The sequence below is a fragment of the Nerophis lumbriciformis genome, linkage group LG10 (assembly GCF_033978685.3).
Source record: "Nerophis lumbriciformis linkage group LG10, RoL_Nlum_v2.1, whole genome shotgun sequence".
NCBI lineage: Eukaryota > Metazoa > Chordata > Actinopteri > Syngnathiformes > Syngnathidae > Nerophis > Nerophis lumbriciformis.
This window is the reverse complement of record NC_084557.2, coordinates 29,312,731-29,335,691: the sequence shown is the minus strand read 5'-3', so window position 1 is coordinate 29,335,691 and position 22,961 is coordinate 29,312,731. Positions and strand designations below refer to the sequence as shown.

At 37.8% G+C, this 22,961-nt stretch overlaps 1 protein-coding gene across 2 annotated transcripts in view; it reads left to right on the top strand.

Annotated features, from left to right (window-relative positions):
* The window catches only part of ranbp10 (RAN binding protein 10), a 53,999-nt gene extending 32,748 nt beyond the window's left edge, over positions 1-21,251 (top strand). The window contains exons 4-15 of one of the 2 annotated variants that reach the window (XM_061969884.2): positions 3,248-3,415; positions 3,527-3,549; positions 4,377-4,561; positions 5,675-5,787; positions 6,780-6,888; positions 6,958-7,106; positions 7,181-7,397; positions 9,863-10,002; positions 10,167-10,318; positions 14,026-14,137; positions 15,903-16,044; positions 19,527-21,251. In XM_061969884.2, the coding sequence (XP_061825868.1) occupies positions 3,248-3,415; positions 3,527-3,549; positions 4,377-4,561; positions 5,675-5,787; positions 6,780-6,888; positions 6,958-7,106; positions 7,181-7,397; positions 9,863-10,002; positions 10,167-10,318; positions 14,026-14,137; positions 15,903-16,033 (1,499 nt within the window). In that variant the 3' untranslated portion in view covers positions 16,034-16,044; positions 19,527-21,251. The remainder of the gene's footprint in view (positions 1-3,247; positions 3,416-3,526; positions 3,550-4,376; positions 4,562-5,674; positions 5,788-6,779; positions 6,889-6,957; positions 7,107-7,180; positions 7,398-9,862; positions 10,003-10,166; positions 10,319-14,025; positions 14,138-15,902; positions 16,045-19,526) is intronic. The other variant, XM_061969885.2, reaches the window with a different exon arrangement.
* Positions 21,252-22,961: the final 1,710 nt, after the last annotated feature.

Genomic DNA, 22,961 nt, shown 5'->3' with positions numbered 1-22,961 from the left:
ATTAACTGTGATAAGTTATTATAATTGTTTTACAGCCTTCTTTTTTCCTTCTACAACATATTTAGTAGTCTTGTCAAACTTACAAAGCACCCACTCTCTGTTTCACCGCTCTTTTCCAGCTAGCTAGCTGCTAAGTTGGCGAAGCTGAACTAGTCCCGGTCCAAAGCTACTGTGCTGTTTGCCGCTCAAAAGCTAACTCGCTTGTTGCTAAAATAGAAAAGCTAAGCTAGTTCAGGTCCGAAGCCACTGCGCTCTGAAGGCGCTTACTCCCTCACGTCGCTGTTACTGTTAACCTATTGCTCCGAAGACAACAAGAACTCGACTCTGTGAAAGAAACAACGTGAGTATGGCTCCCTGTTCTTCGTGCAGCATTCTCATGCATAGGTTGGCCCTTGTAGAGTGCCGTGACCGCCAGAGTAATTTCGTAACTTTAGACGCCGCGGAGCTGACTAGCCCAGTTTGTAGCAGCCCGGAGCGGCCTACAAGCCACGGTGAACCGGTTGAGACATAGTAGGCATAATATATTTAGCCCTTTAGCTCGTCCCACACCCCAGTCTACCGAACACCACACCTTAGTCATAGGGGACTCCATCACCCGGAACATACAGTTTAGTAAACCAGCCATAATTAAATGTATTCCCGGGACCAGAACACCCGGCATTGAAGCTAGTCTTAGGGAACTGACTTGCAACAGGCCAAGTAAATACATAAGACAGGCTAATCGCACCACTAGCTACGCGAACATAGTTGTACACTTCGGCTCCAATGACACTAGGACAGGGGTCTGCAATCCGAAATGTTCAAAGAGCCAGTCCAAAAATACAGAAAACAAATTTGTCAGTATATATATATATATATATATATATATATATATATATATATATATATATATATATATATATACGTTACTATTAAAATACTGTAGAGTAGGATACTACTACTTTTGTTGTACACAATGGGCAAGCTTGTCCGCCACTTTAATAAGCAAGTACAGTGCAGGTTAATCGATGTCCTCGGCACATTGTTCAGTTATTTGCACAACTTGACAACCCAAACGACCAGATTTGAATTGTTCAAGCAAATACATAAATATATAAATATATATATATATATATATATATATATGTATATATATATATATATATATATATATAGTATATGAAGTTTGTATATATATATGTAGTTTGTAGTAGAGTTTGTTTCTTGATGTGACCATTTTGGTCATATATTATTCAACATTTGAAAAACAAATGCACACGGTAAGGTTAGTGTGGAATGTATTTATTGATATATTCATGGAGTGCGGGTCTTGTTGTGAATATGGTTTTTGAGATGCTCTGCAATAACCTTCATAAAAATGGTTTCAAGACAACTTCAAAAATGTGTTATACTTTATACTTAATATTCTAGTCAACAACATTTACTCTAATTTTAGTCGACCAAAATGTTGAGGAATTTAGTAGACTAAAACTAAATCAATTTTAAATGATTAAAATATAACTAAAACTAAATCAAAAACTGCTGTCAAAATTAACACTGTGGGGAACTCATGCATCTTTGCATGCGCGTCTCTTAATATAGCACAATGTTCTCTACTGCTGACCTCTGTGTCTGATCCCGCTGTGGAGACCTGCCCATTTCATTAGCATTTTGGAGCAGTGAGCCTGGCTTTAGAGGCAATATCCCTGTCAGCAGATTAATCTAATACCTTACCGTACAGAGACCCCACATACATCACACACAAATGATACAAAATGACTGATGTAGACAAATAAGAGTATGTTCCCAATTTTCAAGAAAAATCGTTATACACAGGGTGCTAACACACTTAAAGGACATTGTCAAATTAACAGAAGAGGAATTTTCTTTTGGCAGTAATGCAACCTTATGTCCTGTTTGGTTCCAAGTCCAGTTATCACTATTCATTCTGCCGAGTAATTCCTTGTTCCAGTACAGTTATTGTCTTGTCCTTTTTCGTATCGGTAACAGAGTTTTGTTTCGCACCCAGAAACAAATTGTAATAGAACTGTGCAGAAGAGATCTGTTTTGCTAATTAGCGAGGTAGCGAGTAGACCTATGTGTTAAAAGTGGAAGAGAGAAGTGTGTCAAGCTTCATGAAATCAAATACCAGCGGTCATGAAAGGTAAAGTATTCGCTGTGCAAGACAGATCCGCCACCACAAGCCCAGAGTGTGTATTACCACCGCATGCAAGGCATGCAAAAAACCTCCACAACCGAGTTGCAACCCAACTTTTGTCACGTCTATAAGTGCTAAGAAGACAGAGGTTAGACACATTATTTTCTGTTACTTTGCTTTCCTGGTGAAATACCCAAACCAGTGATGTATAAAGTGTGGCCCGTGGAATGAAACCATGGCACATTGTAGAAATGATGAACATCACTTCCTATTAGCGGGAAAGGACTAACAAAAAAATAAAAACAAAATGCTTCTGCTACTGTTTTTTTTTTTTAACAATTTTGAAGTCTTCCTGACCACTGATTGTGATCACAACTCCAGAAGAGTTTGCTGACATCTTTGAACTGCTCTTGTGGGAGGCACAGATTTGCTTAAAAAAGCTAACTGGTAGCCTCTCGGCTACCAAAAAAATCGAACTATACAATTGAATAGATCCATATACTTTATCAAGAAAGTCAAGTCATTGACCGGCTAACTTGACCACCGCGCATATATAATGGGAAGGATGTGATAAAATCCAAGCAAATCCTGACATTTAGTGTGTGCTTGTAAATTTAAAATCGAAAAAGTGCTTTCTTGACTGCTTGGGTTCCTTCCGGGCACTCCGGCTTCCTCCCACCTCCAAAGACATGCACCTGGGGATAGGCTGATTGGCAACACTAAATTGGCCCTAGTTTGTGAATGTGAGTGTGAATGTTGTCTGTCTATCTGTGTTGGCCTTGCGATGAGGTGGTGACTTGTCCAGGGTGTACCCCGTCTTTCGCCCGAGTGAAGCTGGGATAGGTTACAGCACCCCCCGCGACCCCATAAGGGACACGCGGTAGAAAATGGATGGATGGAAGTTGTGGTCAGTTGGGAAAATGTGATTGTGAGCAGCACACAATAATGACAAACTATCACCTTTTCTTCAACGCTATGTTTGTTTGATTGAACAGGCAGTCATTCCAGTGAGAGTCACCACAATCTCAATTGAAAGGCTCCAGCAATTTTTTCCCCATAAGATTTGAAAGTATAAAGTAAAAGCTAATCCTAATCCTTGTCCTATTTTAGGTTGGGACAAGCACTCATATGGTTACCATGGAGATGACGGCCACTCCTTCTGCTCCTCTGGGACTGGCCAACCTTATGGCCCAACTTTCACCACTGGTGATGTGATTGGCTGTTGCGTTAACCTCATCAACAACACTTGCTTTTACACCAAAAATGGCATCAGTTTAGGTCAGTGGAGGTGGATGAACATGATTTAGAAAATAATATTCTAAAAATTCCTTGTTGCCTCCTTGAAATCATCATGCGTATTCATTGAAATGTTTCCTTTTGCTTTCAAAGGTGTGGCTTTCACAGACCTTCCGGTAAGTATTTTGTATCACATAAGTGCTTTGACTTTGACTTTTATTGAAAAACTCTTGTGCCATTCACTAGAGGTGGGAATCTTGGGGCACCTTACGATTCGGTTACGATTACGATTCAGGTGCTACGATTCGATTAAAAATCGATAATTGATGCATTTTATGTATTTTAATGCAGTTTTACATTTATTTTCGTTTCACTAAATAAGCATTTATCACTTGCAACTTTAAAAAACAGTGCATTTGTAATAAACAGTTAAATAAATTCCCACATTAATGGAAATATGTGCAAAACTGGAACATAAGTGCCCTAAAATAAAGGAGCTGGTCCGATCTCTCGGTTATGTGGCTCGCTGCGGTCAACCAAATTTTATAACTGTCAGCATTACTTTATTTACAATTAATAAATCGATTATTGATTATTGACGTTTACTAATCGATTTTATAATCGTCCATGTCCGAATGGCGATGCATCTAAAAATGTATTATTTCCCTACCTTTACCATTAACTGTCATGTAAGCATATCTTCTTTATGAGAGTATTGTGTGATTTGATTGTTTCCGTAGCTAAAAATGTTTAAAGTTAACATTATTTTACAAACTATGGTATTTATTTTTTTTGTTTTGTTTAGTGTTTTTTGCAAGCATCAATTGAATCAGCTTGCTGTTAACACTAAACAACTGTTCAAGCAAGGCACATTATTATAATGACGGTTTGCTTAACAAACATAGTGGATTTATTTGATCTATTCATGATAACAACACTTAATTTAGATGAAACTGAAACAACTTTCTAATTCAACAACTTTTCTACCTTCCTGTTGAACCAGCCCAATCTGTATCCCACTGTGGGACTTCAAACTCCTGGTGAGATTGTTGATGCAAACTTTGGACAGCAGCCATTTGTCTTTGACATTGAGGACTACATGAGTGAATGGCGAGCTAAGATCCATGGTATGATCGCTCGCTTTCCAATAGGAGAACGATTGGGTGACTGGCAAGCTGTCCTGCAAAAGTAAGTTACCTTCTGTAAATGTCAAGTCAGGGTATATGAAAGTATTCAGAACCCTTTAAATGGTTCACTCTTTGTTTCATTGCAGCCATTTTATTTCTCATTAATGTACACTCAGCACCCCATCTTGACAGAAAAAAACAGAAATGTAGTTTTTGCAAATATATTTAAAAAAAAACACCTCAAAAATCACATGAACATAGGTATTCAGACCCTTTGCTCAATACTTTGTTGATTCACCTTTGGCAGCAATTACAGCCTTTTTGCATCCAGGATGTTTCTGGACATTGCTGCATTCATTTTAGTCTAGTCAGGGTAGTGACCAAGAACCTGGTGGTCATTCTGTCAGAGCTACAGCATTCCTCTGTGGAGAGAGGAAAACCTTCCAGGGCAACAGCCATCTCTGCAGCAATCCACCAATCAGGCCTGTATGGTATAGTGGCCAGACGATAGCCATTTCTTAGTAAAAAGTTTGCTAAAATGCACCTGAAAGACTCTCAGACCATGAGAAACAAAATGATCTGGTCTGATGAGACAAAGATTAAACTCTTTGGTGTAAATGCCAGGTGTCTCGTTTGGAGGAATTCAGGCACCGCTCATCACTAGGTCAATACCATCCCTACAGTGAACCAGGATTTCAGCAGCAAGAACTGGGAGACTAGTCAAGATAGAGGAAAAGATAAATGCAGGAGAATACAGAGACATCCTGGTTGTAAACCAACGCTTCCCCTCCAATCTAATGGAGCTTGAGAGGTGCTGCAAAGAGGAATGGGCAAAACTGCCCACAGATAGGTGAGCCAAGCTTGTGGCATTGTATTCAAAAAGACTCAAGGCTGTAAATGCTGCCATAGGTGCATCAACAAAGTGTTGAGCAAAGGGTCTGAATACTTACATACATGTGATTTTTGAGTTTTTTTGAAATGTTTAATACATTTGCTAAAAAATCTACATTTCTGTTTTTTTCTGTCAATGTGCTGAGTGTACATTAATACAAAATAAAATTAACTTTTTTGATTTTAGCAAATGGCTGCAACGAAACAAAGAGTAAACAATTCAAAAGCCTCTGAATACTTCCCCTACCCACTGTATTTAATGATTTTTATATTTTTTCTTCAGTATGGTGTCCAGCTACCTAGTCCACCACGGATATTATTCCACTGCCACAGCTTTTGCCAGAGCCACCGAGACCATGATACAAGAAGACCAGACATCTATAAAGAACAGACAGAGTATGTATATGAAGTACACTCACAAGTCCATTTCTTTGACAGCTGGGTCTCGTTGTAAAGCACTTTGGGTGTATGGATAATCGCTGCATAAAATCAAATTCATTATTGTTATAATTTAACTAATATTTATTAAAGATGAGTAAATGACGCCTCAGTGAGTGTATGGCACACTCACTAGCTGTATTGACACAACTCTGATACTGTGTTGCTGTTTTATAGGGATCATCCGCTAATTCATGGATTAAAAATGTCATTACATTTGATTAATGAATATTTCATTGTTGTTAGGGCTGGGACGATAAAACGATACACAGTATCACTCTTTGTGATTTATAAGGCATCCGTGCTTCGGTATCGTTTGACCAGTCATATTTAACATATATTCTGTATTTTCCCTGCTACGTGTCCTTCATTACCAAATAAGATAGCTACTAACTCTCTAAACTCTACTATTACACATGTGTTCTGGTAAAGTATGAAAATGTTAAACATAAAATGTAAATTATGAATATGTTAAACACAAAACGTAAATTATGAATATGTTAAACCCATTTCTTCTTAAGTATTGGAAAATGGTAAAGTATGAATATGTTAAACACAAAACATAAGGACAGTAATTGCTGAGACATGGAAATGTTGTCGAATTAAAATAAGATCTGCTTCTTCCGACTCCTTTTCAGATAGTGAATTGAGTGATGTTCTGTCAAACATGTTTGAAATAAACAAAAATCTTTAACATTATTATCATCATTCCTCCGTTGCTGCTTTACCTCTAAAAGCACAATATTGGTAGGAAAATGTGAAGCCTTTATTCATTAAAAGGTATACAAACTATGGTTTTACCGGACAATTTAAAGGGTTCAGTGAATGCAACAAGGCAAACATATTTAACTCCCTTATAAGTACCACTTTACTTTTTGGCGTGTGTTTTGCTTGTGTAACACCCATCTGATTTTATAGTGTAAATTACACTTATTAATTTTTGCAAACAGGAATACAGAAACTGGTGCTGGAAGGACGTGTGGGTGAAGCCATCGAAGCCACTCAGCAACTTTATCCTGGCCTGTTAGAACACAACCCAAACCTTCTATTTATGTTGAAGTAAGATGGCATGTTTAAAGCTCGGAATGTATTATAAAAAACGTAACACCATTATGCTCTGTCCTCTAGGTGTCGTCAGTTTGTGGAAATGGTGAACGGTACAGACAGTGAGGTTCGCTGCTTGACCATTCGCTCTCCCAAGTCCCAGGGCAGTTACCCTGCCTCACCCAATCTTAGCCCTCGCCAGAGTGCTGGAAATTCACACTCGCACACTGGAGGTACACTTGCTTTTATAAGTTAAAACAGATGTATTTTCAGAAAGATGAATGCATGCATTTTTCTCCTGACCCAGGTGTAGACAGCCCAACCTGCAGTAACGGGGTGACTCCCACCAAAAAATCAAAGAGCCACAGCAGTGTTATTAGCAGCATCGTCAAATACCCCAGCACATCCTCCTCAGCCTCCTCGTCAACCTCCTCCTCACCTTCATCCATCAACTACTCAGAGTCTAATTCCTCTGACTCCACCAAGAGCCAGCCACACAGTGCCAATAGCAACCAAGAAACCAGGTCGGAATGCTCACTTGTGATCTGGTGTCAAGTAACTGGCTTGAAAAAAACTAGTCAAAAAAGTCAATATCGGTTAGTCAGTGTTCTATTAATTTAGGGCCTGATCTACTCAAGGTATGCATGTATTAAAACACCTCCAAACTTGATGGCATGTGCAAAGCTAATCCACGAAGCTTGCGCACTGAGGAGTGCATCTCTTAAAGGGGAACTGCACTCTTTTTGGAATTGTCTCATTCACAGTCCCCTATGTAAGAGAAGAACACATATGTTTTCTTTTTTTTATGCATTTTAATACGTAAAATACGCCATATATCAGATGGCTAGCTTTAACTACAGTCTGGTACAAGCGTCACTGCTTTATGCATAATGTAATTGTACATTGTCCTAATAAATAAATGAAATGAAATGAAAAATGCAGCTAATGGTAGTGCTCTATTGCGCCCATAAAGCACTCTAAAAAGAATCTACAAAACGCCAACAATACTGCATTTACATCTCTTGACCGGAATATTAACCAAATATTAGTGAAATTGTCTGCGACAAGGTGGCGACTTGTCCAGGGTTTACCCCGCCTACTGCCGGAATGCAGCTGAGATAGGCTCCAGCTAACCCCGCAACCCCAAAAGGGACAAGCGGTAGAAAATGAATGGATGGATAGTAATATTGTTATTATAAGCGCTAACGCAGACTACCTATTTTTTGCGGCGTCGTGATCACAACTAGCTTATGCTGCTATATTGACATTTAACTTGGATATTAGAAGGTTGTTGCCATAAACTGAGACGTCGGTAAACTTTGACATTCACCTTAGACCCGGAGATGGCGAGAAAGATGGAAAAAAACGCTAGTTTGCGGCCACTTTTTTTTTTTTTTTTTTTACCTCCGGGTGGATTATGATTAATTCTTCATCTAAAGGGGAAGATATCAACATCCCCTCAGTCAGCATTCCAGTGAGAGCAGACATTGTACCGTAAGTGATTGTGTTATTATGTTTGTAGTTTGTATTTCTTGTTTAGCACTTAGCATTAGTGATGCTTATGTTTCACAAGAGCTGGATCCAATTATCACACAGCTTCTAAAACTTGCAGCTCATCCTCTGTCTATTCAGGCTCAAAAATATACTGTAAGGTTCTGGATCATCATTTGTCCCAAAGTAGTCATTGTTGTCTCTCGTCATTTGTCCCAAAGTAGTCATTGTTGTCTCTCGTGAAGTCTGCCATGATTAGTGGTAGTAGTAGTTGCTGTTGGAGGAGGGAAAAGTTAAATTAATACATCACTGTTACCTTAAAATCACCAAAATACGTAAACATTAAATGTTATTATGAATCTGCCTGTTACTACCTTACACATATACTTACAACATGTACATAAAACGTTGTTTGAGGCTTTTGGTTGTTTTTGGAGCGCTGTGTATGCGGAATAGAGCGACTCCCATTGGCTCCATTGTAGTTGACTTTTGCATTTATTTATGAGTTAGAATGCATAAAAAAACAACATATTTGTGCTTGTCTCATAAGGATTGTGAATGATAGGCAAAATTCCCCCCAAAAAGTGTAGTTCCCCTTTAAATTAGTAAAATAGTGAGCAAAATCCATTAAGCGTGTTTGCCCTCATCCATATGAATAAATGCAGATTATCAGACTGCACAAAGTACTGTGACAGGGAGATACAAATGTGATCATCTCGGGCTCGCAATGTGACTTATCAAGTCTCTAAAATTGTTTGCAGTTGCTGTTTTTGCATCTCTATTTAGCATGTTTAGAAAATACGAACAAGCTGGCACAGCTGTGCTCAAACGGTATGCGGCGGCCATTCTAGCAAGGAGGAGTTAGGCAATTCTCTGTGCATGTGTCAGCATATTTGGACAGACGGAAATGATAAAAGCTGACATTAATCTAACATCAATCCAGCAATTCCATCTTTGAGCTGACGGATGACCTAAGGGCTGATTTGGAGACGGCAGAGACCTAAACAAATTATATCTCCTATATAAAAAATTTAATACAATTCCTGCAAAACTGGATTTTCTTGCATCTAGATCCATCGTGGTTGCAGTGCTGGTATCTCAGAGCCCACCTTTGGCGTGCTAAAAAGTTGGTGCGGTTTAAAAATCACACTGGAGGAGCTTCTATATTGCTCAGAAAAGTTGGTGACCGCATGTTGTTTAGGATTTTAGTAGATCAGGCCCTTAATGTAATGTATGTGACTATACAAACCGAAAAGTATATTTAAAATGACTGAATTATTTTATATTGATTTCAAGATTGTGCAGCTACATTTTAATATAATGTTGACATTTGATGGTGTAATCTGTGCATTTATTCTTGTAATACACAATGTGGACAATTACAGAAGATTTGATCTTTGTAAGATGATTAAAATGTTAACATTTAAAGTGATGGATCATATTTTGCCATGATTACAATCTTTCTGTTTCCTGTTTGTGTTTGGGTATTTCTGTTTAGTGACAGTGAGATGGAAATAGAAGCAGAACACTACACTAATGGGATTGTTGAGGTCTCGTCTGCTCGGATCATGAACGGCACATATAAACATGAAGAGATCCTTCAGCCTGACGACAACAGCATTGGCAATGGAGTTACGGGTACGGAAATGTATTCAGTTGTGCAACACAATTACTCAGTTTCATTTTTCATGTACTCTTTTGTGTTCTTTGCCAATTGCTTACTCCCCTTGTTATGTTTATCAACCAACAAGAATCTTGCTTAATGTATGCATTTGTGTTTTCGCATGTGTGTCTGTCGCCAGAAGATGAGGGATATAGAACTAGCAGACAACTTTGTGGAGGGAACCAGGCAGCCACAGAGAGGATGATACAATTTGGGCGGGAGCTGCAAGCACTGAATGAAAAGCTGTGTCGCGAATATGGCAAGAACACCACACACAAGAAGATGTTGCAGGTATACACACACACACAGCTGTTCTACATCTGTTTAAACTGATGCAAGAACAGTGCCAAAGAGATTTATTCTGATGGCACTAGTTGAACTCCTGATGACAACGTTCTGTTCTACTGCTGGATCAAGATTAATTTGAAATATAAGATTAAAGCTGCTTGATCTTTAAAATTATAATAGGTCAGTTGTAACATTTTCTTTCAGCAACACCTGGATCTGAGGAGTTATGAAAGACACAATTTGCTCCTCTTTTTGCTTCAGATACTTTACATTTCCCAATTGCAGGCTTGTGATTTTTCCGTTTATAGTCGGAAATCCATTTTTTTATCTCTGTAAAAATATAAAAAATATTTTCCGTTTTTCTTTTTTTCTTCTGACCTCGAATGTGTGTTAAAATCTTGATCCGCCTCTTTGCCATACACAACCCATATGACCCATAATCCATTCCGGTTTACGGCTGCCGTGGTAAAAACTACGGTTTTCTATTAAGAATTATTAACTTAAAAACCGAAGCTCCGTAGCGAAGCAACTTCTCGGGCAGGGGACAAAATATACGGGAAACATTAATGATGATTGGTTTGTTTACGTATAAGAAAATCCATGATTGGTTGGTTGGTTTACTATGATGAGTCACGATTGGTTAAGATTAGGTCAAAACATTACGGACAGGCCAATCAGAGGCAAGATAGGGCGGGTCATCGAACCAGGAAGGGAAATCTCAACAGACCTGCACATCCCAAATAGCGATGAGAGAGTCGGATAAGAGAAAAGGGGAATATTCAAGCGGGTGATTTATATATTTAAAAAAAATTAGCGGAAGATGGTAGAGGGATTCTCTTCCTTAGATTTTTCTTTTAGCGATGTAGATGATGTCCAGGAAACCCACAATGAGTCTACTTGGCCACATTTTAACAAATGTATGCATCTTGATAAAACAATGCCCAACATTAATTTTAGTTGTTTACCATGTAAGCCCAAATCAAAACTGCTCTCGACATGGAAGACGTGGAATACACATTTAAGAACACACATGATTGTGGCAGACATGTGATGACTTTTGCTACAGTATAGCCAGTCCAAATGCTAAATTTCATTTTCATTGGTGTTTTAGAACAAGACAGTACCTGACATTTTCTTCATTATTTCCACTGTTTATATTTTGACATTGAATAGTTGAATCAATTTGAAACAAACAACATGACTGCAAAATATTTATTATTTCATGCTATAAATCACAACTGACTATTTAGATGAAGGAAGTTAGCTAATAGAATAAACATTGTTTGTACTCTTTATGATTTTTTGCATTTGGAGCAGTTAGAAGTGGAGAGGGTGTCAAAGAGACTGAAATTGGCTTTACCCAATCCAAGGAAGAATCCACTAAAGCAGAAACAAAAAGGAAAATGCAAGCTGCTCAGAAATTTGCCAGGAAGGCTCATGTCAGAGCCATCAAAGCAAAAATGCCAAAGTAATGTGTGAATGAACCAAAGTAATGTGTAAATAATGTAAATAACGAGATGAACCATCTGTGGCTGTGAAGTGAACACTAGTAAGGTTGTATATACTGTATAGAGTAGGCTAACTCATGTGGTTCCGGTGGATGTGAACACAAGCTGTAATTACTGTAGTGACTAAATAACATAGTGACTGAAACAGACATAGTGATTAATTTGGATGAATGGGGTATGTATTTATGTAAACTCTGTTGATAATTTTTCAATTCTTTAAACATTAAAACATCTTTAAATTGTGATTTTTTTTGTGAATTATTGCATGTAAAATTGCTGAAAAACCAGAAGCTTCGGGGGGGTTTCCCTCCTTGTCCCCCCACCTCCGGCCCCCAGACCCTCGGCTTATTTTCAGTCTTTTCATTAAGTTTAATTCACATGCCTGCAATTGGATGTAATATATTAAGTTCTAAAGGAAGCATTTTTTGTGTTTGGTTTTTATTGAGACTTTTCATTTAGCTTTTCACATTAATGTTCTGTGTATGTGTGTCACTTACTTAATGTTAATTTTAAACAGATTCTTTTTTCCATAGATGACCCAACTTGGTGAAACTGGCTTCCTCTTTAAAGGGACTACAGTCATAATTCTATCACATATACATAATAACCAATCATATATATATATATATATATATATATATATATATATATATATATATATATATTTTTTTTTTTTACCACAACCCATTATTTTTGGAAAGCCTTACAGAATCTTTTTTTTGGGCCCCCCAAAACAACACAATATTTAACATGTAACATACTTTAAAAAAAACAAAAAAACTTTTAGATAAGAAATATTGTATTGTATACAAACAATACAATAGAATGTACTATCAACAACCATCATAGTTTTATGAAGTAATGTAATAATAATGTACAGCATTTACCTTGGAGAGTGGACTCTACAGTACCACCTGTGAACTGCTTCCCACTCAAATACACTAAATTAGCAGCTTCTCCATATTTTCATGGATTAATGTCCGCGGTTTGGATAATATTTTAACATTATTTGCTGCTGTTAGACTCATTCTGCTTCAGTATGGTGCAGGCTAGCAGCGATGCACTCCAACTGCTTTCTCAAGTTGGCTACACTCTCTCTCCGTCATGTTTTTTATTTTGTATCTATTTTATTCAATGAATATCATCTACTTCTTCTCAGCATTGTCCTTCCACACTCACTTTCTTCCTTACCGTGCTTGGACAAACAAAGTTATGTTGATCTCTAGCTATAAGCTAACACTAGCAATTTTTGTTTGCAACTTCAAGCATAACAATTAGCTGAGATAGGTCTTATCTCAAAACACTCTTAAATCGAGGTACAACTGCATTCTGTTTAATCCTGTGTCCCGACTAATTACTGTTTGTCATTATTTGTGGTTATTATTCCCATAATAATGTCACAACCAGGGCAGTTTCTGGAAGTTCTGGGCCTCCTAAAAGAATATCTGTATGGGCCCTTCTACCTCATTCACTATCTGTGTGTGTGGCAGTGTGGGCCCTTCTAATTGTCATCATCCACCCACTCACCCCCACCCCCCAAACAAAGGCAATGGTCACAATGTAACTATTCAAATGGTTCTAAATAATGATTTGATCCCCATCTTGTTTTGTATGTTGACCCCTTTAAAGTCTATCTTTTTGGTAGGTTTGTTTTAGCTGAGAGAGAGATTATCAACCAAAAATTCAGGAAAAACATGAATATGGTTATAAATTACTTTGTATTTGGCTGAATAAAATAAGTATTAAATACTAAAGAAAAAAACGTGACTTAGTACTCGGTGAAGAAACCCTTGCTCGCAAGCACAGTTCGTCACCAGGGTTGTTGTGTACATTTGAGGGATTTTAGTTCACTCCTTTTCACCAGAAGGAGCTGAACTAATTTGTGTACTTTATGGGCTATTAACTGGCCTATCATCCATAATCTGTGGGATACTTTCTCTGAATTTATTAAAAATTAACAAATAAGTATGTTTCTCTCTGTAAAAATAAACCTGCCATAAAAATTATGTATTGTTCATGTCTTTGTAAGGGGGGTACATTTACCAAATTATTTGTTTTAGAATCCTGTAGTTCTAAGTACGTCCCAAAAAGTGTTTATATTGGTGTATCGTATCATTTTACAATACTGAAATCAGTCTAGGTAATTTGTCAGTCAAAATCACTGTAATGTTGTTGAGGTTTTGTGTGTATGTCTTAATGCAGGATGCATTCAGTCTGTTAGCGTACTCTGATCCATGGAGCTGCCCCGTGGGCCAGCAGTTAGACCCCACGCAGAGAGAGTCACTGTGCTCTGCACTCAACAGCGCCATTCTGGGTAAAGAAAAGCACTCACTGGTCATCTATGTAGTGTGTACGATCAAAACACAGTCCGCTGTGTGTATGAAGTGATTTATTTATTTTTGATTGATTGCATTTTTATTAGTAGATTGCACAGTGAAGTACATATTCCGTACAATTGACCACTAAATGGTAACACCCGAATACGTTTTTCAACTTGTTTAAGTCGGGGTCCACTTAAATTGATTCATGATACAGATATATATACTATTTTCATAATACAGTCATCACACAAGATAATCATCACAGTATATAAATTGAATGATTTACATTATTTACAATCCGGGGTGTGGGATATGGGGGGGGGGGGTGTTAAATTTGGTTGGAATCAACACTTCAGTCATCAACAATTGCATCATCAGAGAAAATGACATTGGAACAGTGTAGGTCTGACTTGGTACATATGTACAGCAAGTATTGGACACAGAGAGAGAGATCAGAAATTATAAGAAAAAGTGACTACATTTGATTATTTATGATCCGAGGAGGTATGATGAGGAAGGGAGGGTGTTAGTTTAGGGTTGAAGTTGCCTAGAGGTGTTATTTTAGTGCGGTTTTGAAGGAGGATAGAGATGCCCTTTCTTTTACACCTGTTGGGAGTGCATTCCACATTGATGTGGCATAGGAAGAGAATGAGTTAAGACCTTCGTTAGATCGGAATCTGGGTTTAACGTGGTTAGTGGAGCTCCCCCTGGTGTTGTGGTTATGGCGGTCATTTACGTTAAGGAAGTAGTTTGACATGTACTTCGGTATCAGGGAGGTGTAGCGGATTTTATAGACAAGGCTCAGTGCAAGTTGTTTTACTCTGTCCTCCACCCTGAGCCAGCCCACTTTGGAGAAGTGGGTAGGAGTGAGATGTGATCTGGGGTGGAGGTCTAGAAGTTATCTGACTAGCTTGTTCTGGGATGTTTGGAGTCTAGATTTGAGGGTTTTGGAAGTGCTAGGGTACCAGGAGGTGCATGCGTAATCGAAAAAGGGTTGAACGAGAGTTCCCGCCAGAATCTTCATGGTGCTTTTGTTGACCAGAGAGGAGATTCTATAGAGAAATCTTGTTCGTTGGTTGACCTTTTTGATTACCTTGGCTGCCGTTTTATCACAGGAAAGATTAGCCTCTAGAATGGAACCTAAGTAGGTGACCTCATCCTTCCTGGCGATAACAATGTCACCCACTTTTATAGTGAAGTCACTGACTTTCTTAAGGACCCAAACAGGATGGATTCCGTTTTACCCAAGTGTATGGATAGCTTGTTGTCAGCGAGCCAGGTGCAAATTCTACAGAGTACAGCACTGAGGATTTTCTCCACCTGTGACTTGTCCTTGCCGGATACCAGCAGGGCCGAGTCATCCGCAAACAATAACAATTCACAGTCGCATGCTGATGACATGTCGTTTATGTATATTAGGAACAGTAAAGGCCCTAACATACTACCTTGGGGGACTCCACAGCTTACCAAGAGGGGGGACGGGGGGGCATGGTGCCGTTCAACTCAACCACCTGGCGGTACTCTTACAAAATGATCCCAAAATTGTTTTGGTCAACTTATGTTGTTTTTATTGTCACATCTTAATGAGAAAACATACAAAGTAATATAGATAATTGAAAACAACTCAGTAGTTAAACGTAAACATTTTCAGGAATACAGAAATAATGAAAGGAATAAGAGTGTGATGGATCATTTATGCGTTATTGCTGATGCATTTGGACTGAAATCTATTCTGACCTTGTGTTTTATCATGTCCAGAGTCCCAAAATCTGCCCAAGCAGCCTCCTCTGGTGTTAGCACTGGGTCAGGCTACCGAGTGCGTACAGCTTATGGCTCGGGTCCGATCTGGTTCCTGCTCCTTTGCCAGAGTAGACAACTTTTTGCTCTAGCCCTTATGTTGGTAAGTATTCATTATACTAGAAAGTACAGGAACAAATTAAAATGTATTTATTGTTTTGACAAAAATACATCTTATAAAAACATGTGTATAAGCACACATACTGACACAGTAAGTTTCAAAAGTATTCTAATGGTTTTGCTTTTACACACCACCACATTTAAAATGTGATTAAAGTGAACACCTTCACTTTTACATATATATTGCATATACTTTAATGTTCAGGGGATCAAAAGTAACTGGAATATGTTTTGTTTTAACTAATTTTAAATATAACTGTAATATTTTTAAATTTTGGATGTAGTTACCGATTTCTTGCAGTGTGGATCCTTGGACATCATTCAATTCTGAGTTTCATCCCAGCTTTGCCTTTGCCATTTGTACTTGCTGCTTGTGTATGTGCCTTGCTTCATTCACTTTTGTCTATGGCTCCTCTTCCATTTTATTAGAAATGTAAATGTTTAATTACCATAAACTAAAGACCAGGCAAATCATTTGAATAATCACCAATGGCCACATTACTAAGTAACCTGATCTAAAGTCAATAGTGCATGCTTACTTACTAAAACATATGAATAAAAGCAGTAAGGGACTGACAAAATGGTGGATGTACCATTTTTTTGTGAAAGAGATTGCACTTTAACTACACTTAGATTGTTTGTTTTATTTCAAATGCATTATGGTGAAGTACACATGAGGTCCTCATTCTGAATTTATACCTATGCTTTACAGAAATAAACACCTAAGTCTCTCACATTGTACACAGAGCACATGAATGGATGGATGGATGGATGGATGGATGTTTTGCACACTGGAAGGTGCGGTGCAAGGGAGGGAGAAACATTGTGAGGATAAGTCTCAAAAATGAGAACACTATGCTGCTTAGTCATCACCATTAATTTCATATTAAATTAATCGATTCACAGGGCCTGCCCGTCACAATTACTCGCTTTCATTTACTTTTCCTACCTCATTCAGTAAAAAGTTTTCAAATTTCCGCCTCCGCCAATTGGTCCGTCAGCAAAACTTGGTCCACTGTCACTGCCGGCCCACCACAACTCTTTGCGGTTGTTTGGGGCCACAACTACTTGTGGGGCCACATGATCAAGGCCTTGGCTGTTGTAAAAACATTTTTTATTTTAAAATCAGTTAGATCTAAAGTCATAATGTTTAGCTAGATTAACATTTTCTGTCAGTGTTCAATAATAAGGTTGTTTAAAAAAAAAATTAGTAATGTGTATAAGAACCTGCGCCACCCCTTGGAAAAATGCAACATTTGTATCCCTTCTGTTAGTGGAAAACCCGTCTTGGACTGTTCACTCAACACAGATGTCATAACTTCATCAAAGCTCACATGTATGCCTTCACACACAGCACCAACATTTAGGAACCAGTATGAGGTGATAAGAAGTATAAATATAATTTCTATATTTGTGGCTGCATCGGACAAAGTTGTGTTTAAGTTCCACGTCTGCATCTCATAGCACATAATTGTGGTGCGTTCAAGGAACCTTGATTAATGTTTGAAACAGAGGTGTTAGTTTTTAAAGACAGAGTTGGCTTATCCTCCAATATATGCACTAATTATACCAATTATTATCAACTAATAATAATCCTGCATAAATCATACTGTGTTCTGAACTTTACACTGTGAAGTAAAAGGAAACTTGACATTTATAATCATATTTACGTGAATAATTACAGGTTGAAAGGTTGCTAAAACTCACTTTCTGGCTACATTATATTAAACTTGTCAGCACTATTTTGTGAAAAAATAAACATAGCACCAAATAAATAAGTGAGGTTTTAGGGTATTTTAGGGAGCCTTTAGCCCCGCTAAAAGACCCAATGATGCCACTGGTTCAAACATTTAATGAAAAAGACTATTGATGAAACTAAGACATAAACATGTCATAGAGTGCACCAGGTTATCACGTGGGGAAGACAGACATATGTGTAGAACGCCAGATACAATAATCGATGATCACATCATCTAGACTTCAATATCCTCTTTTAAAAAGTCAAAAACCAAATAAGGTTTTAAATGTGTTTTAAAAAGCAATTTTCAACTAAATTAAGTCAATAATGAGTTATTTAGTGCTTGTAAACATACTGATTGTGGGTATGTAGCAGCGACGATGGGTTTAGGTTGGGCCACAAACAAAATCTTGTTTAGGGCCACACAAAGCCTCTCCTTTAACATGTTCAAAGATATCATCTTTATCCTGAATGATGGTTGAAGCATTTGAGCGGCATGGACCGGGCATAAATTCAGCCAATCATGATAGGCATTTCTCTACTTTCTGAGCATTAGACGCTGTCTAATTTCATGTCCTTATTCACCTTTACTATTCTTTTCTTTTAATCGCTGCTATCAGAAGAATCTGCCTCACGATTGGGTGGTATACTGTAACAAAGAGAAAAAAGTTACCTGAAAAGAACACGAGTAACGTTGTCCTTTGTCAGTGAAGCAACGTGGTTGCCTTTTCTTTTATGTACATAATTAATCATTTATGGGAATGCATAGTGACCACAAATTATCACAACACAAGGACAACTTGTGGATAGAGGCCAAAATCTAAACAATTCTGTCGTTTTTTCCGAGTACGTCTGGACCGAATTGCAGACCCCCTGCAGATCAGCATTTTTTATGAAAGATTTGAAAATATCTCATTTGCCAACAGATATCAAGCTTTTATTATATAGTTTTATTTTTTTTATTTTTTACAAATGTTAGGTTAATCGGAGACTCTAAATTGCCCATAGCTGTGAATGTAAGTGTGGAAGGTTGTTGTTTGTTTATACCATATTGCATCGGTATATAAGCCGCAACCACAAAATTTTAGAATAAAAAAATATTTTTTTCATATATTAGCCGCAACCGTCTGTAAGTCGAAGAATATACTGGTACGTTATAAAATAAGATATTCACATGAAAATATTTTGTAAACGTTTATTTACATACACTTAATTGTTTCAAAACGGTGCCTGTAACACGGCACTAAAACAGCTGATCAAACAAAACAAAAAAGTCATTGATGTCTCTATTCATGCTTGAGGAGATTAATAAAATGTTAAGGTTCAAGATGTTTAACAAGATTTTTCTTCCTTGTACTTTGTAAACACTTTGAGTTTGAACAGTTTTAAAGTGGATCATTTTATTACATTGTTAAATTTCTTTGCTTAATCCATTCCATAATTTAGCCATTAGCGAGGAAAAATCCATTGATAAGCTGCACCGTTATATAAACCTCAGGGCTCAAAGCTTAAGAAAAAAATAGCTGCTTATAGTCTGGAAAATTAGATAAAGTCTATGATTGGCTTGCGACCAGTCTAGGGTGTACCTTACCTTTCACCTGAAGTCTAGTGGGATAGGCTCCAGCTTACCTGTGACTCTAATGAGGACAAACAGTATTGAAAATGAATGACTGAATGAAATATAATACCAAATTGCTGTTCTTTAACCACCATCTGTCTCCCCACAGGTTTCTATTCAGTGCACTGAGAAAGGGCGTGTCCAGCAGGTTGTCATGGCTACGGAGAAAAAAAGCATGCGTGTGATTGGTGTGTTTGGTTGACTATCAGAAGCGCAGCCGGTAGCCCTGACAAAAGAGCGGAGAGAAGGAGAGTAGAAAAGAAAGCTTCCTTTTTAATTTAGTATTATCAAATAAACGTGTGACACTATTTAAAGATGATTAGTTACATTTTTTGTTTATTTAGACATTTTAGGTTTTTTTGTCACTTTGTTGTGCTCATATCCGACAAAAAGTTATTCATCATCCCCTTTTATTCATGGGTGGATTTTTGCTCCCTTAAGAAATATTTCACTTATTTTAATTTCCACCATATCCTGCTCCACAATTTTTACAACTTATTCTAGCACCTGTAGATCCCTATTACTAAGATACAAGTTCCTGAAATATACATATGGGAGTGTATCCATGTTGCACTGTTAAACCAAACAAAGACGAGCACTATGCTAACCCAGTGTGATTAAGGTCAAAGGATACAGAAGCAATATTCTGCCACTTACACCATTTTCTACTAATTTTTCCAAACGACAGTGTTGCTTAAAGCCAATCATGACGTATTGGGTGTCTGTTTTCTGAACCCTACTCGTTAATCAAGTGCATCCTGTCTATTCTGCAGTGTGTGGTAGTAAGTAGAAATATTAAGGGGATTAATTGCTTCAATGAGTAAATGGCAACTGAATCCATCATGGATAGGAATAATGTTTCTAATAACTAGGTCCAATCATGAAAGGTGACATGTATGAGACCACTATTGAGTGAATAATATCAATTGTAATGCAAAAATATAGCCTAAACCTGAAATGTGTGACTTGTAATATAGTCACATGACTGGAGGATTTATTATGCTGAAAGAACATTTAGTTTTTTACCAGTTTCTGCCATAATTATACTTTTTTATGATATGGAGAATGGCTCGTAGGGTACTGTACATTTCGGTCATCTTAATAGTGAACACCACTTTCCCTCGAGAGACAGATCAAGTCACACTTGCCAACAAAAAGTAACTTAGATGACTGGATACAGTTATAAAAATATATTTTTAAAATAATTAAAAATATAAAATTATGAAAACAAAGACAATCTTAGTGGTAATCTATTTTGAATTTTTGAATTAAACATATGCCTGTATTAACAATGGCTTGATGTATCTATTTTTTCACCCTGACATGTGACACATGGATCCACTCCAAAGTATACTTCCACTCATTCAATATTTACAGGAGATACATTAATGGGTTTCATCACAGAATATGTACTCAAGCATTTTTCATTTGAAACTTAATCGTCTCTTCTAATAGTCAAATAATTACCATGAGCAAACAGGCTTTTTAGTTGTTACTCAAGCAGAACCTTCCATTTCATCCCTAAAGTGAGCAAACTCCTTGCTATTGTGGTTGTTTGAGTACGAGTCTGCTTTGATCCCTGCATAGACATGACCACTGGTCTGCTCACTGACTCGTTGGGGTCAAAAAGAGATTTTTCTAGAAGGTCCAAGGCCTCACAGAGGCATTGCACACCAAAGCAGTGCACAACCAATCTCCTATTGTGGTTTTTGATTTCATATTTAGTTTTAGCACAAACAGTAGTAAGGTTGTTTTTGAATTTTTATTTTAATAGTTACTGTTACTACTTAGCATGACTTTGAAAAATCTCCTATAAAATAAAAAACATAATGGGTGGGCGGGGAGGGGGGGGGGGTTGTACTGAAAATGTGTTAAAATAAAGAAATATTGTATTCTGTTTTGACAGAATTATTTTTATTAAAATACATCCATGAGCATACAACAGAAGCCTTTTTGTTTTATTGTCGTACAAATTTTGCATCTATTCCTTGTGGACTGCCTGTGCTCCGAAAGTCTTTGTCATTGTGTCACTGAGGCTATTGCTTGGACTTTACTGACGTCACAATGTGTGTGGCGGTCAAGATAGCTCTGTTCTCAATGAGTCCCAGGCGCCATTGAGCCTTTATCGAGGAAAAAAATGCCCTATGCTTGTTGTTGTCGGCTGTACAAATCGCGAAAAGGATAAGCGTTTCTTCAGAGTTCCTCGAGAGGTTAACAAAAAGGACGGAAGAGTGCAAGATTTTACGAAACGACGTGAAAAGTAAAGCGTTCAGCACACACACAATGTTATATAGTTCTATTTTGATAAAAACGGGGAAAAACACGCTACTCGTAAACGGCGCATGCAACAACAACAACAAATATGGCTTACATAGACGTGAAGTTAAATCAAGAAATGCAACCCTACCCAAGCAAAAATTATGCAGATCTTTCTTCGGTAAAGTATAGGGATCTATTCCATTGCATAGTTTAAATTTGTTGTTTGTATCTTCTTTTTGCAGGAAGATTTAAGCTTCTTTTGTACTCTGATAGTCGACTGACGGGACGCTCACATAATTCCGTTTAGATGAAGAATCAGTCACAATGGGTTGACCACCACTGGTTTTCACTTCTGGGAAGAAGTCACGTGACGGAATACCAGCAATTGGCTGATTTATTATTAATCCTGAAGCACATTCTATATGTTTCTGATCACATACTGACACCATCAAATATTGTGTTTGCATTTATTCCAGGGGCAGACCAAACTGAACTCAAACAGTAAAATAAAGAAGGGAAACATGCGGTTGATTAAAAAAGGTCACAACAAATGCAGACGGAAAAAAAAAATTTGTTTAGTTTTTTTAAAATGCCACACCAAATGAAAAAGCTACAGCACAACTTTCAGCGAGATTGCAAAAGCCACAACAAAATTGACAGCGGACCAAGTGGCTAAGGAGGAAAGATGAAAACGTTTTAATGAACAATGCTGTAAAAGTAAGTTATTGTGATTGATGTCAGGTGCTGATTGTCATGAAAAATCAATAGCCTACTGTCCTTTTCGAAGTATTTGTTCGTGACATTATTTTTCTCTGTCTTTGCCACTTGGTCCGTCGACAAAACTTGGTCCGCTGTCACTTCCGTTGTAGCCTTTGCTATGGATCAGGGTATCTGCGGGGTCTTAAAAAGTCTTAGATCCAACGATTTGAATTTGAGGCCTTAAAATGTCTAAAATTCTCCTTGGATCTCATAAAAGGTCTTAAATACAATTTCGAAAGGTCTTTAAAATGCATAAAGTTCAGTTTTGTTTTTAGCTGTTTTGATTTTTGAGGACGTTATAACCATGGCATAGTGGGTAGAGCAACTGTGCCAGAAACCTGAGGGTTGCAGGTTCGCTCCCCGCCTCTTACCATCCAAAAATCGCTGCCGTTGTGTCCTTGGGCGGGACACTTCACCCTTTGCCCCCGGTGCCACTCACACCGGTGAATTGAATGATGAATGATAGGTGGTGGTCGGAGGGGCCGTTGGCGCAAATTGCAGCCACGCTTCCGTCAGTCTACCCCAA